Source organism: Triplophysa dalaica, chromosome 14, assembly GCF_015846415.1.
Source record: "Triplophysa dalaica isolate WHDGS20190420 chromosome 14, ASM1584641v1, whole genome shotgun sequence".
Lineage (NCBI taxonomy): Eukaryota > Metazoa > Chordata > Actinopteri > Cypriniformes > Nemacheilidae > Triplophysa > Triplophysa dalaica.
The window spans coordinates 6,652,241-6,668,734 of NC_079555.1; the positions used below are offsets into that span (position 1 = coordinate 6,652,241).

Consider the following 16,494-nt stretch of genomic DNA (forward strand, 5'->3'; position numbering starts at 1 on the left):
AGGAAACATATTTATCACATTATAAAATAAATATTTATATATATTTATTATTTTAACTTTCCAGCACAGTCAGAAGCACACTTACAGTGGAGGTCTAATAGAATTTCACTTCTTTAAATGTACTTAGCAATTATTATTATTGCTTGAGCATAACATCTAATTGTAACATCTAACAGCTAAACATCTATTGTGTAGCACATCATACTAAATAATAAAAACTCATGCAAAATAGGATACCCTTTAACTTATTGGGGTCAGCAATAGAAATTTAGACAAATCTGTGGCTAACTGTGATAGACTTTTTAAATAGGTAATTTAATCATAATGGAAACATATTTACAAAATATTATTATGTTTAAATTATAGATTCATTTGCAGGTTCTAGCATTTGAAAGTCTCCAAAAATCTGGTATGATAGGTTTTCCAACGTTTTTTAATCCAAAACCTCCATCAGTTTCCAATGATAAACTGAAAATCTTTAGCAAGTATGACAGTGAATGAACATTAGAAAATGAAATAACTCAACAAGCAAGTTTCACTTTCCCCAAAACACATATGTTTCTGTTCGGTTACCAACTTCCTTAAAAATATCTTATTTTGTGTTCTAGGGAAGAAAGTCATAAAGGTTTGAAATGACAATATACGCAGTAGTAAGAGACTAGGTTGGTAAATGATTTCATTTTTGAGTGAACTATCACTTTAAGTTATGAAGTTTTTCAACAGATTGCAACATAACTTGTAATATCTGTGACAGAAATGTGTGATAGGACCGTTCACATAATAACTATAATGTTACATATATAATACAACGCTTTTTGACCGCGAAAGTCTTTAATTCTGACATAAAACCCGCGTTGCGATCATCAATGGTCAAACATTACCCGCCAGAAACTAGCTGATAGTCCAGAAGCCTATAGGTATCGTTCATTATCTAGAAAAAAATATTGTTATAATGATGTCTCGAATGTTACAGCAATTGAGTGTAGGTTACAAAGCAAAGGTACACCGAAACCTTATTTCAAATTCTTAACAAAAAGGCGTATCTGTATTTCCCATCATGTTGTTCTGTAATAATGACGCAATTGGGATTCAGTTTATTTCTCCTGTAATGACTAAACTTCCTATTTCCCGCTTGAGTAGGCGGGTTTCCGTGACGTATGGTCCGGAGAGGTGTGTTTAGGGCGGGGTTTTAGAGCAGCGCTGCCCATTCAGAGAGAGTCGCGTCTTCTTCGCTGACTCCAATGGAACGGTTTTTTCACAGTTCAATAGTTACCGGAAGTTACCAGTAACACATGGAGATGAGACTAAACAGACCAACTGAGATAAACGTTTAACCCAGTTAAAGACGAAAGCCATTCAATGAATAAAGAAATGAAAGAATTAAAGCATTTAAAGAGAAAAACATAGCTTGCTGGTATTATCTGAAGGCTACATGAATCACGTGACGCTCCAGCGTTTCGGACTTCCGTTGGCAGAACTCTCTCAGTTAATGGCTCTGGCGATGCCGTGCTACTAGCCTGGCCTTACAGTGGAGACATATTTTGGCACCACAACCAGAAGCAAGAAGCTACTGGCTCGGCCCAGCATGACTAAAGCCCTGGCTCGCCCTGGCACAGCAGTCGAGGCCCGGCTATTAACAGCCATTTTCGGCCCGACTATTGGAAATCCAGACATGAACAAATGTTACTGTACCGAACACAACCCTAATCCCAGAATAGTTTGTTTCTGATTGTACAAACAATGGGACAAAGGATCGTCACCGTCTGAAATAGCAGTACACTGTGGATAATGCCCATCTAAATAATCAGCAGAATTAATGACAGATGTTTGAAACAAATATAGCCTATACAGTATAATAAAACAAAAGTACAAATATATAATTGTAACGTGGCAGTGCTGGAATGACACGGCCATACACATACGAAACATTATCTAAGCACAAAGGCAATAGGAAAAATAATTAACAAAGACCCACAGCTCGGCTTCCGGTGTGACGTCACTTGCCGACTGCAGTCAGGATTCAGTACAGGAGAAGAGAAGACCTGCGCACTATTCTAGAACATTTCTCACACTCACAGAGAGCAGTTAGACTGGTTACTAGCTAAATACTTTCAAACCATATCTATTTTTATACTCATCATTTTCTCCTTTTGAAGTACAAAATCAACATCAAAACTGAGGGTGCTTTAGTAAAGGTGAGTTTTCTTGTATTTTACGTGATGTAAAATGGCTGCTGTTTTGAGTGCGTGACTGTAGAAAATGGCGTCGTTATAGAACAAGCACCTGAGGAGGTTTTTGTTCATTTAATATAGATATAGTAGATTTACATCGGTGGCGACTGCTTCATACTTACCAGTCGTGGCCGCTTACTGTGTTCGTTTGCTAGGCAAGTTAACTTACAGGAAATGCTAAGCGCGACGAAACTCTGCATGCTAGCTAGCAGTTAACGTTACACCAGAGCGAACGTTGATTAAACGGTCTAATATCGACCTTTCGTGTATGCTTTTATTCGATTTACACGGTCTTTAGGCTTTCAAACGCATACAACGTTTAAAACAATGGCGGTAAAATGTAGTTCTTTTGTTACCCTCGTTAATGTTAGCAAGCTAAAGGTCTGGCCTCTTTTGTCAGTAAGCTAAGTTGCATGAGGCAAACGGAGGCTGACCAAGCATCTGTACTTTAACATACGATTTTTGTGTTAAAATTATCTGGATATCTAATAGCAAGTAGTGCCATTTTATGTTTAGATGAAGATAAAACCAGTAATTTTGATTAACCAGCGTCGTTTTAAATTCGCTGCCTGAGCAACGTGTTTTATCTGATTCCCTTGTCTTTTTTCTTTATCTTTTCCTCAAACAGTTCGGATTTCCCCATCCCGCCCTTTCATTACTATTCTTTACAAGATTCTTCGTTGTCAAGCCGCCAAAGTGGAGAGTGTGATTGCAGAAGGGGGCGCTTCTCGTTTCAGGTGTGTTAAACTGGCCGGTTTTGTCCAACGGTCTTTTCTCATGTATTACCCATCAATAGAGAAAAAGACACACGTGTTTGTAATTCTGTCTAAATGAGGAGATCCACAGCTGTCCTCAAATTCAATTCGTGCTAATTCTTTGTTCATACGGCTTCAATTTGAGCCACCTGGTTTAAATAGGCTCGTCAATGTTACAAGCTTTTCAGGTCAAGATATGTGTTTAGACCTGCTCTCAGATGAAACACTACTAACTTTGTGTAATGACTGGCCTTTCTTTCCATCGCACACTGGTTCAGTTGCGTTTTAGACTCGAGCATCTGCGTTGACGCCGCACCAATCGCTGTGAACAAGTGGACCGTTCAATCGATTTAACTTAACTCATGACAGAGGGGTAAAACATTTGCCTGAACTTTAAAAGATATGTTTTGAAGATTTTAGATATTGAACATTTTTAACATTATAGAAATTGATCCATTAACTGCAGCCCTTATGGGATGCTATACAAATGTAAATTTCAAGACCTGCATGACAAAATCCTAAAAATGAATTGCAGCAGTTACTCATAGTTATTGAGCGTGTGTCCTTTTTTCTTATTTACAAAGGATAAAGAGACGAAACACATGATGCAGCTATAGGTCCACTAGTTCCTTGTTTTGCTGCTTGAATATGTACCTTGTTAAACAGGTTACATTTGATTTTCCGCCTTTTCTCTGACAACGGATAGGACTTAAGTATTTAAATGGTTGTGTAGGGGTTGTTGTGCAAACAGCATTGTAATGTTCCATTTTATTATTCTAGTGCTTCTTCGGGCGGAGGAGGAGGTAGGGGTGCAACTCAGCACTATCCCAAGACTGTCGGTAACAGGTATGTTTAAGCATGTTAATATAAAGACATCCGGCAAGTAGTGAAGATCGATACAGCTTTGTAGCATACTTTAGAGTCTCTAATCACTTTGTGTCTCTTTAGCGAGTACCTGGGGAAAACCCCAGGGCCTGGCGTTCAGAGATGGGTTCCTTCAAGAAGCACTAGACGAGATGTCAACTCCAATGAAAAAGAACTTCACGATGCAATATTTAGGAAAGTAAGAGGGTAAGTGTCCTTGAAGTGCATAAATATTCGCTTCAGCAGGGAGTGAGAGCCTGAGGAAGCCTTTGTTTTGAGCTCTTTTGTTCATTGTGCTTTCATGTGAGCATTTCTTTTTGCTTAACAGCTGATACACTCCAGTTCATGGAATTACAAATCTGTTGAACGCTTGTTTTTGTTTTAACTGACATGTAATATATGCTTTTCACTTTTATCTTTCAGCATACTTAATAAACTGACCCCTGAAAAGTTTGACAAGCTATGCCTTGAGCTTCTCAATGTGGGCGTAGACTCTAAACTCGTCCTCAAAGGAGTCATCTTGCTGGTAAGATACTTTTATGTAAGCCTTTATTATATAAAACACCACAAAAGGTTTTTGGGATAAGCCTTATAATGTAAGATTACGTTTGGTTTTAATACAGATTTGACTGAAGAGTAGGTCTGTTTAGGTTATGGAATTGTGTTTATGCAGTCTATTCACTGTGGTTACCATGGTAACAAGAACATTTAGACTCTTGTACTAACCTGCTAGGATATGAGTCATGACCAGGGAAATTATTTTCTTAGCGTGCATGTTTGTAGTTTCGGTTCTTTTGGTCCGGACAAAAATGTAGTCTTTGTATCAAACCTGACAGCTTAGGTGTAAAGTCGCAACATTAGACAGTGTTTATGATTTATATGTTAAAACAGAACTTATCAGACATCCAGAACAATGATGTGTGCGGGCTTATACATGCTCAGTGTATGCCTATGCATATGAGGGTATTTTTAGTAAGCCGTAACTCGCAAAGACCTCCTGAACTGTTTTAAGAAGTCAAAGCGGCGACAGGAATTCCTGCGTTACATGCGCAAGCACAGATCTAATAAACACGCCTTTGTATTACAAAGCTAATTGATTTTGGGGTCGTATATTGCCATCACCTCCTGTTTTTGTTTTGCGCCAGTGTTCGTCTGAAATTTGACCGAGGCCCTTCTTCTCAACGGCCTCGGTCCCCTTGTATAATGCGCACCAGAGTTCGAGTGGCAGCGTTCACACATACACTAATAAACCGCACTAACAGAGCAATCGCACCAGAGTTAGATTAAAATGAACCAAACATAGCATATGTGAACACACCCTTAGTCTTCAGAAACAACTTTCAGGAAAGTTTGAACTCAGTCTCTCTATTAAAGGACTTTAAAGTGTATATGCAATTTCAATTCCATGCTTTTTTCTGTAGATCGTAGACAAAGCCCTAGAAGAGCCAACATACAGCTCACTCTATGCTCAGCTATGTCTGCGTTTGGCAGAGGATGCACCAAACTTTGATGGCCCATCAACTGAAATCCAGTCATCACAAAAGCAGAGCACAGTAAGTACTCCTTTTTTATATAGCTTGGCTGCATTCTCATTAAAACCTGCAATTCTCTTGATTTATATTCTCAATTTACAGACAAAGTCACTGAATGTATATTTATGATGTGATAAAAAAGTGAAATCCAGCATCAGCTAGTTGTCTTGCTGACTGCGCAAAACTCTTTGAGGCATTACATTTTTTATTTAACTATTAAGCTGTGCACTCAAAACTGATTTTAGTTGTTGAAACCGCTGTAAAGTAAACATTTTTCTTTTTTCCCCTTGGTTTCATTTTCTCACTGTGCACTATCCTGTTTATTCCCTGCAGACTTTCAGAAGACTTTTAATCTCCAAGCTTCAAGATGAATTTGAGAACCGCACCAAAAATGTTGACAGTGAGTCATTTCCCCAACATCTTATTTATTTATTGCAAAGCATAATACCTTTCTCCTGGGTGGTTTCTAACTTTTACATTTGTCTCTTAATTTAGTTTATGACAAACAAGACAACCCTCTATCCTCTGAGGAAGAGGAGCAGCGTGGCATCGCCAAGATCAAGATGCTTGGCAATATCAAATTCATTGGAGAGCTTGGCAAACTTGACCTCATCCATGAGTCCATCCTTCATAGGTGCATCAAAACAGTATGTTATTCCTACTTAACTTTTCAAACGCTCTTTGGCCTGGTTTCATAGACCAGGCTTAGTTTAAGCCAGTTAAATTAAGTCGCTTTTCATATAAAACTTATATAAAAACATTTCTGGTGCGCATCTTGAGACAAAACAATGGCAATGACATATTTAAAGATATGTCAGGGCAATTTATTTTCAGTAAAGACGGCTCAACTTTAATTTTAGTCTGGGGCTTGTCCTAAGCCTTCTTTGAAACCAGGCATTTGTTTCTCTTGATTTTGTCATTTGGTGAGATGTTTGTGATTCATCTATAGCTTTTGGAGAAAAAGAAGAGGGTCCAGCTCAAGGACATGGGAGAGGATCTGGAGTGTCTCTGTCAGATAATGAGGACTGTGGGGCCCAGACTCGACCATGAAAAAGCCAAGGTATCACTTGAGCCAAGAACCATTCAAACTGGACCTCTTAAATTGATTTTTAGTAATTTTGCTCCTGTTGAAACACAGTATGAACTGAATCATTCTTAGAACAGGAATATGTATTAGTAAACTGTTTGTTATAGGTTAGTGTACCTTTCTTATTATTAAGGATCATAATGAATGCGTTTCAGCTAATAGTAAAATGGTGACAGGTTAATTTTGTTTTAATGCACTGGAATGATCTGCTTTTTCCTGTCATATTCCTACATTTGCTGGAAAGGGAAATTCCAGGTGTTTAGAATAATGTCATTGTAATAGAGAGAGAAGCAGTTGTCTGATAGTATAAGATAATTCAGACTGGTTTCCTTGAACAAGACTAAGCTTATGCTCAGACAAAAGTATTTTTCTCAAGCAGTTTTAAGAGGATGATTCACCAAATTAAAAGCATTACAATTCACTTGCTGCTTAAAGCATGCCTATTCACGCGCTGTTGCATCCTCCTCAGTCTTTAATGGATCAGTACTTCGGCCGTATGCGATCCTTAATGAACAACAAGGATTTGCCTGCAAGGATTCGTTTCCTACTGCAGGACACAGTAGAGCTGAGAGAGAACAATTGGGTTCCTCGTAAAGCTTTTATCGACAACGGACCAAAGACGATAAACCAGATTCGTCAAGAGGCAGTGAAGGCGAGCATTTTTTTAAGTTTAATAATACATATGTTACATATTTTATTGCTAGTGAGACTAAAAAACTACTACTTACTGATTTGAGGGTAAATAAAGTATTAAGCCTTACAGGTGTTTTTTTTTTCTCTGAAGGATTTGGGTGTTTTCATTCCACCCATGAACCAGGGGATAAGAATGGACTTCTTCCTAGAAGGCCATTTCATGCCGAACAAGATAAAACTGGACAGAGAATCTCTTGGGGGATTGGCAGATATGTTTGGTCAGATGCCTGGTGAGTTTGCAAATTCTTCTATAAGATCAATATTATGTCTGAAGCTTCTTTACTAATCTGACTATAACTAAACATATATCTTCTGAATGACTAAATGTAATATATTTAAATCTGCAGGCGGCGGCATTGGGACTGGTCCAGGTGTGATCCAGGACAGATTTTCTCCCACCTTAGGACGCCACCGTGGACATATGGCTTCTCAACCACAGTCACAGTTTGACTTGGGTCTGAAGCCTTTTGTCAAGTCTAACCAGGTAGGTGGTAGGTTCCTGCATAGCCTAAAGTCACTTTCAAATCGTATTAGAAGATTAAGTTTGCTAAATGATTTCCACAGGGACAGAATCAGCATTTTCAAAGCCAGAACCATTCAAACCAGCAGCAGGTTCAGTCCAAGGACATGCCACCACGCTTTAAGAAAGGGCAGCTCAATGCTGATGAGGTAAATTGGAGGCATACGATAGCTGTTCCCGAGTATAAACCAAAACCTCCTGCACCCTGTGATTATAAAAAGACGCGTTATTCTGAGGGATCCCACTGGATGGCAGTTTTCTTTCTTTGTCTGTTTCTTGTTTCTTTCTATTCTTTTTTTCCCTCCTCCTCAATGCTCTTCTGCTATCCCTCACTCTTTAACTGTCCTCCAGTCCACTGATTGCGATTATGAGATATGAGGGTGTGACTTTTTGTCCCTTTTTGTATTGTTGTCATGTTATTAGCATGACAAGCTTTGCATTGTTTTATCACTTCTCTCAGATCAGCCTCCGACCTGCTCAGTCATTCCTTATCAATAAAAATCAAATGGCAAAACTGCAGTCCCAGATTCCCAATATGATTCCTCCCAGCGCTCAGCCTCCACGCACACAGACTCCACCACTCGGACAGGTAGAAATCCCTTTATTTATTTATTTCTTTCATTAAAGCACACTACAGTGACAGAAAACCAATATACCTGTGAGGCAGTTAATGTGATAATAAACATTGAAGACATCCTTTTAAAGCTTTTTCCATTCTTTGAATTTTATATATTTGTAATTTATTTGCTGTGTTGCTTTTATATTTATATATCAGATTTTTTATCGTTGTCTTTATCATCTTACATCCTCTTCTGTGTTCTCTTCAGTCCCATCAGCTTGGTCTGAAAACCAACCCTCCTCTGATCCAGGAAAAACCTCAAAAAACTATTAAGAAACCTGCACCTACCAAGGAGGAACTGCTGAAAATGACTGTATGCCATTCAAAGCTTCCGCATGTGTTCAAAGCTTCTGTATGACATAACTAGTTATCAGAGATGTTTCCAACCTTTAACTTGTTTTGTTACAGGAGTCCATGGCGACTGAGTATCTTAACAGTAAGAACATGACTGAGGCTGTCAGTGCCGTGAGAGAGATGAAAGCACCTAAGCATTTTCTGCCAGAGATGTTGAGTAAGATCATCTTGTGTTCTTTGGAGCGGACGGATGAAGATCGGGAGCATGCCAGCACTCTCATTCACACACTCCGAACCGAGGGCTTCATCACTGGAGAGAACTTCATGCAGGTAAATAACCCTAGAGTCAAATCAATGATGTGTGCAACCCCCTGTGGAACACGAAGTCAAACAATTGTATTGTTGTCTGCAGGCTCTTCTGAATGGATTGGATCAGTGCCCTAAGATTGAGGTGGACATTCCTCTGGTCAAGTCTTACCTGGCCCAGTTTGCTGCTCGAGCTGTCATCGCTGACCTGGTCAGTGTGGCCGAACTGGCTCATCCACTGGAGAACGGAAATCACTTTCCCCTGTTCTTGCTGTGTCTGCAGCAAGCTTCCAAATTGAAGGACCGTGAGTGGCTCACAGAGCTCTTCCAGCAGAGCAAGGTCAACATGCAAAAGATGCTTCCTGGTACGTCTGTTTAGCCTGATTCCGGCTTCTTTATTATAAAAGTAGACAAAGGTTACAATTTAATGAAATATTATATAAAACTTCATCCAAAAATAATGTGAACTGAATTGTAAGAAATAGGATTAGGGGCATTTTTATGGAAAAGTTTGACCCAATAGCTTAACTGTTCTGTTTTTATGTTGCTTAGAAATTGACCAGAATAAAGATCGTATGCTGGAGATTCTGGATGGTAAGGGTCTGAGTTTCCTTTTCCCCTTGCTAAAACTGGAGAAGGAACTGCTGAAACAGATCATTGCAGACCCTTCCCCTGGGTCCATCTATAAGTGGATCAAAGACAATATCTCTCCCAAACTCCACACTGATAAGGGCTTCATCAACATACTTATGACCAGGTATAGCACACTAAATATGCACACAAACAATATTGCTTTTGAATAATCTCATATCAGCTTTTATTTATCAAGTCTTTTTCCATTTAAACAGCTTTCTGCAGTATATCGTGGCTGAACTTGGTCTGTCTGAAGGGGATGAGCAACTGTCCTCTCCTTCGAAAGAACATCTTGATCAGGAGAAGCAACTGCTACTAGCCTTTAAGCCAGTCATGCAGAAGTTCCTTAACGATCACACAGAACTGCAGGTCAGCGCTCTCTACGCTCTGCAGGTGCACTTCAACGCCAACGCTTTCCCAAAAGGTAATGCAGCTACTTGCATTAGAACATGTAGCCTATCCCTGACCCTAACTGTGATCCCTGACCCTAACTGTGACCTTGGGATGGGAAATATAATTTTTATTTTGTAATTTTAGGTGTGTTGCTTCGCTACTTTGTCAACTTCTATGACATGGAGATCATTGAGGAGGAAAGTTTCCTAGCATGGAAAGAAGACGTTTCTCAAGAATTCCCTGGGAAAGGAAAAGCCTTATTCCAGGTATTTTTTTGGATTTAGCTGTTATGTAAACTTAATCATGTTCTCATGAGAAGTGTTTTTCTTCATAGTATGATGAGGTCAAAATCTAGGTGTGTCTTGCCCTCAGGTGAATCAGTGGTTGACTTGGCTGGAGACAGCAGAAGACGAGGAGTCAGAGGAGGAAGCCGACTGATGAACCAGACTAATCCTCCCCGTGCATACTTTTATCCTGATAGATAACATGCCATCTTCTCTTTGGTTCCTTTACTTTTTGCTGTAATTCACTCTTATCTAAACTGCTGCTAGGCTCATGAATTAACCGCAAGACAAAGTAATGCCATCTTCATCATAATATTTCCTTGTGCTTGCATCATAGCCAATGTTAGGTGTGTCAGTTTTGAGTTTGAGATGATAAAACGACCACTTTGTTAAATCAGTATACATATTTCTTTGTCTCCTAATTTCTAATTTTTTTTAGACATAAGAAAATGTGGTTAAGTCCCATCTTTCTTACATGTGTAACCTAGTTTGTGTTTTGCGGTATAAGAGTGGATGGAAAACCTTTTGGTGTCCCAGCAGAAGTGAAGCTGTCGATATAGAAGCAATAGTTTGTTGTCTTTTTGGAGATGGATTAGAAATTAAACTGAGATCCTGGTTGAGTGGCCTTCATAGGTTACGCTGTTGACGCTTTTAGTGTTATTCTGGGTCCGTTGCAATATCCTTTAACCTTCACGTGCATGATTTTAAAAATAATCTGTTAAACTGTAATCACTGACTGGTTGCTATAAAGTTCTAGCAGTTTCCATTTCTACCTCCTCATGAATAATCTTTAGTGCTGGCTTCAGACATGTCTTAAGTCTTGAGATCCAGTTAATCTCCATAGTCATTCAGACAATTTCATACAACACACTACCTAAAGCCACAGCTTGCAGTAGATCTGAATGTCTATTGAAGATATGTGTTAGTGAGAAGTCCAGCTAACTGAATGAATGCCTCCGCTGCCCCAGCCTTACTCATTGTCTACTGTGTGTTCTGACAAGGTAACTGAAATGTAATCTATTACAGCAATAGTAACGTCTTTTAGGCCCCAGCAATCTGCTGCAAATGAAACATCTTAAACGTGTATCTGGTGGATTATTTTAACCTGCCTTTGGATAAGTCATTAAAAGTTAATTAAATAAAAAGGTTTCACAAAAAAAGAGAAAAGGCTTCTGCCCTTGACAATAGATGGTTTGACAACAACCGTTTATTGTCAGGTGTTTTAATTATTTGACAAAGTTATTCTTGTTTGTTAAACGGCAATCCAGATGTAAGAAATTAAATGGTTTATGATCATGACATTGTAAAGCATATTTTGCTGTATTCATCACCACTATTGCTGAATTTACAATAAAGAAAATACTTGATCAATATATTTACTTGTCCGTTTTTGTGAGATGCAAAAAAAAATGTTAATTTAGGTAGGAACTTTTCGCTTTTTAAATTTGGAAAAATGTTTGAAGTTAGAGCAAACAAAATATGGCAGGATTTTTTCGTTTTTGCATTATTCCTCATCCGTGGGGATCCAGAAATATTCAACCTTTCTGCTTCTCCTTTGAAACCCAGAATCGTGGGATTCTCCCATTGGTGACAGTTCACTGAAATGGGCTGGTCCTGTGTCCCTTCTAACCCGAGGTGCAGCCACTCTAAACATAGTTCTGCTGAATAGATATGACAAATTCAGACAGTGCATTATTCAAAGTTTAGTATTTTATAAATACATACCTCCCTGAGCTCCTTTCTGAATCCTCACTGCTGGGATCAGGTGTGGAAATGTACACAGGATCTCCTTCCTAGTGATAGCATGTTTTTTAGACGGTTGAATAATACAATTAATGTATTTTGCTAAAGATGAATGAAAGGAAAATGAAATTACTGTGAAGTTCCTTGGTGTACCATCTTGATTTTTTAGAAGCTTAACCCTCTGGTCGCTCTCAGTCATACACAGGAAGAAGCTCTTAATGTTAGCTTGGCACTGAAGTGAGATACACAGGTATGTGTTTTTACAATTGACATTAATTGGGAAAATAAAAGCATTGTACGTTTTTGTCATTGATTTGACATCCCCTGGTCACTGGTTTGTATGGATGACCAGTGATGCTCCTGCCTCATCCTTGCAGTCCAGGTACATTTTTAACGAGCCTAAAGGACTCACTGCTTTGGTTTGCCTCTGAGACTTCAGCTCCTCCTGGGCCCTGATGATTTCTGCCAGATCCTGATGTTTCTCTCTCCAGGAAAGACACTCCCTGGTGCGATCTTCCTTTTCTCTCTCGGCTAGATTTCTTTCCTGCTCTGCATCTTGTTGGGCTTTTTTGGCTCTCTCACTATATTCTTCAGCGACCAGAGCTCTACGTCTGGAGTTCACCTCCCTAGTAAAGCAGAGCAACAAATACATGAATGATGTGAATTTAAAAGCATTATGATGCATTTATATAGCATTACCAACATTTTTCTATATGAAAAGCTCACTTTTCCATAATCTTCACATTTTCCTCTGTCAGCTCCTTCAGTTTGTTTCGTAATGTGTTTCTCTCATTTTCCAGTTCTTTGTTTTCTTCCAGGAGAACTTGCTTTTCTCCAGACACGCGGTCTAGTTTAATCTTGGTCTCGAAGTAATTCCTCTCAGTTTGTGCTAAAAGTTGCTTAACATCTGTGTGCTGTGGATGAAAGAATGAGAGTGTTTCTTCATTTCATGTGCATTGTTAAGTGCATTGTTGAGTATATTGTGTGCAAACTGCATTGTGATTTCATGGGCACCTCTTTCTTCAGCTGGTGTAGCACCTCACTGAGCCTTGTTTTTTCAGATATCACAAAATCTTTCTCCTCCCGGTTGTCCAGTGCCCGGGCTTCTGCTAGGGCTCTATTTTTATCCGCCTCTGCTCGGGTTCTGTCAGCATCCTCAGCTGCCCTGGAGCACAGTGTCGCCCTCTGCTGGCTGAGATGTAGCTTCTGGTTTAACTAATAATATTAAAGAGCAACTATTACAATGTCCTTAAAATTAAATTTCTTGCAGTGAGTTATGTTTGCGTATAAATGTAAGAAGTCTACCAAGTTTTAAAGCTGAAAGTCACCGAATTGTTATTGGCTTGGGAAAAAGGAGTTGACTCTGAATCTCGCGAATGAGTCATCTGTTGTTCTAATTTCAGTTCCGTGCCAGATTTGCACCACTATGTTTAATCCAGTACCTAAGAGATGACGTATTTTTCTAGGCTAACACTGAATTAGGTGCCAGGCTGGTTCCACGTGTGCATTTTTCCCATAGAGGTTTGGAAGATTGCAAAAAAAGCTCTGTGATTAACAAAGGTGTATGATGTTTACACGTTTTGTATTATTAAGATAATCTTTATAAATGAACACCACATTTGTTACTTTTGAGGCCGAAATACTATAAAAGTAAAAAGCTAAATACAATGCTATAAACAGACTACATTTAAGATCGCTCGATATCAACGTCACCACCACCAAGTCTCCGACAACTCTTTCAAACTTTATTAGAAATGTTTTCTTTGGTAAGTAATTACTCCGTGAATTAATCCGCATCTACATTTTAAGAGATTTGTGCAAATGCTATATTATTTGTGAGCTTTATATGTGCGATGAAATCCAACGTCCCCGCCAAAGGAAGTAGTCCCTTTCAGCAACTTGTAGCAACCGCTGTTTTTAAGACACAAAGGCTTTAAAAATCACAGGCTGGTTATAACTGGTGTGTTTTATTTTTGGCATACAAAAATATGTCATCTCTGAGCCTCCTTATGCCTGGCATTCCATTTGCGATGCTGTAAGGGTAGACCAATGAAAGCAGACTAGACCATGTGATTAGATCAGGCTGACAGAAAGGAGGAGATAAGACAGTTCAATTATTACAAAGGTAATAATAACTGCCTATTATTAGAAACTTAAAATGTTTCACACCTTGTATGTATGTTAACTTGTTGTTGGACAATCCTTAAACCAAAGTAGGACCTTAAAAATCGCAAAATATTTACTCTTTAGAACAAGGAAAGAAGGGATGAAACAATATTATTAATACAATTTATTCTATTAATTCTAGATGTCTAATGAGGATACCTCTTTAACTTGGACCTGGAGTTCCTGGTTGAGGTTCCGCAGGTTCCTCATGGTGAGCTCGTTCTCAGTTCTCATCATGATCCTTTCCATGTGTATTTCATTAGAGAGGTATTTATTCTCCTTTTTTAGGTCTTCACATTCCTGAAAGACGAAGACATGTTTGTTCATTTACTATGTCAGAAATAATGCCATGAATTAAATGGTCCTACATGTAAACAAAACATAATAAACTGCACTCAACTGACAAAATATTCATCTCTCATTTGTAAGTTGCTCTTGATAAAAGCGTCTGTGATTGTAAGTGTATCATTTTTATGCTGGTTTGTCATATTTGTTCACTATATTGTTTGGACAAACGAAGGGTTGTAACGCTGAAATATCACAAAACCAATTATTGCAAAGCTGTTAATAGTTAAAATCTACAAAATAGAGTAAAATTCCTTAATACACAGATCTAGATGAAATTTGTTGTGTATTTAGTGAACTGTATTAAGGCCATTGCACATTGAGTCCGATATTTGCGTCCGAAATGTCCGCACGTTAAAAAATAAATTCTTCAAATCTTCTTTTGTGTTCTACAGAAGAAAGTCTGAGAGGTTTGAAATGAAAAGAAGGTAAGTAAATAATGACAGAATTGTCATTTTTTGGGTGAACTATCACTTTAACAATGAAATCTACATTAATAATAAAAACCGCAGTAATTCAAGAGGACCACAGAAAGCACATCATTAGATATTTAGAAGTTCCTTAACCAGCATTTTAAATGTAATATTCTCCGTTATTTTTCACAAAAACATAATGTAGATAACTTACATATGTCTTTTGACATCACCTACCTTCCTCTTCCTCACCAGTTCCCCCTGCAGGTGGTTGATTTGCAAGAATGAGCCACTAGCGCTTAGAGCACTGACGGGTCGGACCGCACGAACGGGTCTTCGAGGAGGGTGTGTGGGCTTCAAAACTCCCTTAAGCTCCTCGATGCTCTGTAAGCGGTTGCCAATATTATTGGTGCTGTGAGAAAGAGATTTGAAGAGACCGCTGTCTGAAGCAGGGCTCTTCAATAAACTGAGAGCCTGGAGCTCCCCATGAGAACTGGCCCTCAGAGTCATAATTTAATTTAGAGCAGAATCTCCCAATTTTGACCTGAATCTGTAGTTTTGATGTGATGTATTTTGCTTCTGCCGCAGAGTCCCGGCATGCAAGTGAATGCGCTCAGAACTAAGGAGACTCATCAACATGCGGCTCAGGTCAATTATTTATTAGGAAATGTTATACCAACTCACAGAGAGCAGAAACTTGACGCTAACGAATGGTTTGAAACACAGATCACCCCATCCCTGACTAATTGCAGACTTATGTTTCTCAGCTTTCTGTTGTGGGCTGGGTTAACAGTACTGATAAACGGGTCAAAGAAAGAAAACAATAATACTTTCGCATTTCTTGAAGAAAATAAATAGTCCTTGTGCTTTAGATTACGGTCAAACCTGTGCTCAACATGCCACATGATATGATAATTATTGAAGTTTAATACTCCGGGTAGGGGGGCACGGTGGCATAGTGGTTAGCACGTTCGCCTCACACCTCCAGGGTTGGGGGTTCGATTCCCGCTTCCGACTTGTGTGTGTGGAGTTTGCATGTTCTCCCCGTGCCTCGGGGGTTTCCTCCGGGTACTCCGGTTTCCTCCCCTGGTCCAAAGACATGCATGGTAGGTTGATTGGCATCTCTGGAAAAAATTGTCCGTAGGGTGTGAGTGCGTGAGTGAATGAGTGAGTGTGTGTGCCCTGCGATGGGTTGGCACTCCATCCAGGGTGTGTCCTGCCTTGATGCCCAATGACTCCTGAGATAGGCACAGGCTCCCCGTGACCCGAGGTAGTTCGGATAAGCGGTAGAAAATGGAATGGAATGGAATACTCCGGGTTTATATCCACCCTGACAGCACACATAAATCTGCCTTACGTCTATTTGACGTCTGCATTTATATCTGCAATACATAGTTTGCTCATCTGCAATACGTCTCGAAGACGTCTGCTGTCAGACATCATATAAACATATAAACATCTATACAATGTCTGTAAGATATTTATGATTTAGAGTGGCTGTAAATCTGCTCTTTCTAAGATGTTTAGCAGATATTTTCCAGATCTTTAGCAGACATCTAACAAATGTATCTGTTCTATCTGGGTTACAAGTGTCGTTTTCAAGACTGATTCCCTTT

At 39.1% G+C, this 16,494-nt stretch overlaps 2 protein-coding genes and 1 non-coding gene across 6 annotated transcripts; 2 read left to right on the forward strand and 1 right to left on the reverse strand.

Annotated features, from left to right (window-relative positions):
- The first annotated feature begins 1,585 nt into the window (after positions 1-1,585).
- eif4g2b (eukaryotic translation initiation factor 4, gamma 2b) lies at positions 1,586-11,586 on the forward strand. The gene is made up of 21 exons (XM_056766844.1): positions 1,586-1,688; positions 2,860-2,968; positions 3,767-3,832; positions 3,935-4,057; positions 4,274-4,376; positions 5,272-5,403; positions 5,716-5,782; positions 5,878-6,029; positions 6,332-6,442; positions 6,939-7,121; positions 7,254-7,392; positions 7,510-7,646; positions 7,727-7,831; positions 8,143-8,271; positions 8,510-8,614; positions 8,710-8,925; positions 9,008-9,266; positions 9,454-9,658; positions 9,750-9,958; positions 10,072-10,193; positions 10,300-11,586. Exons 1-21 carry the CDS (start codon positions 1,586-1,588, stop codon positions 10,363-10,365), a joined length of 2,841 nt encoding a protein of 946 aa, XP_056622822.1. The 3' UTR covers positions 10,366-11,586.
- Positions 7,883-8,066, forward strand: LOC130436206 (small nucleolar RNA SNORD97). The gene has a single exon (XR_008909040.1). It is a non-coding gene; the product is annotated as a small nucleolar RNA SNORD97 (small nucleolar RNA).
- LOC130435390 (myosin-9) lies at positions 11,401-15,793 on the reverse strand. Of its 4 annotated transcripts, none has more exons than XM_056765990.1 (8): positions 15,116-15,793; positions 14,280-14,420; positions 12,969-13,169; positions 12,681-12,868; positions 12,367-12,580; positions 12,088-12,186; positions 11,937-12,004; positions 11,582-11,869 (listed from the first exon to the last, which is right to left on the reverse strand). In XM_056765990.1, exons 1-8 carry the CDS (start codon positions 15,386-15,388, stop codon positions 11,716-11,718), a joined length of 1,338 nt encoding a protein of 445 aa, XP_056621968.1. In that variant the 5' UTR covers positions 15,389-15,793; the 3' UTR covers positions 11,582-11,715. The 4 variants fall into 4 exon arrangements, with proteins under 4 accessions (XP_056621966.1, XP_056621965.1, XP_056621968.1 ...); XM_056765989.1 differs by having other exon boundaries at positions 11,582-11,872; XM_056765988.1 differs by having other exon boundaries at positions 11,401-11,869; positions 11,937-12,186.
- Positions 15,794-16,494: the final 701 nt, after the last annotated feature.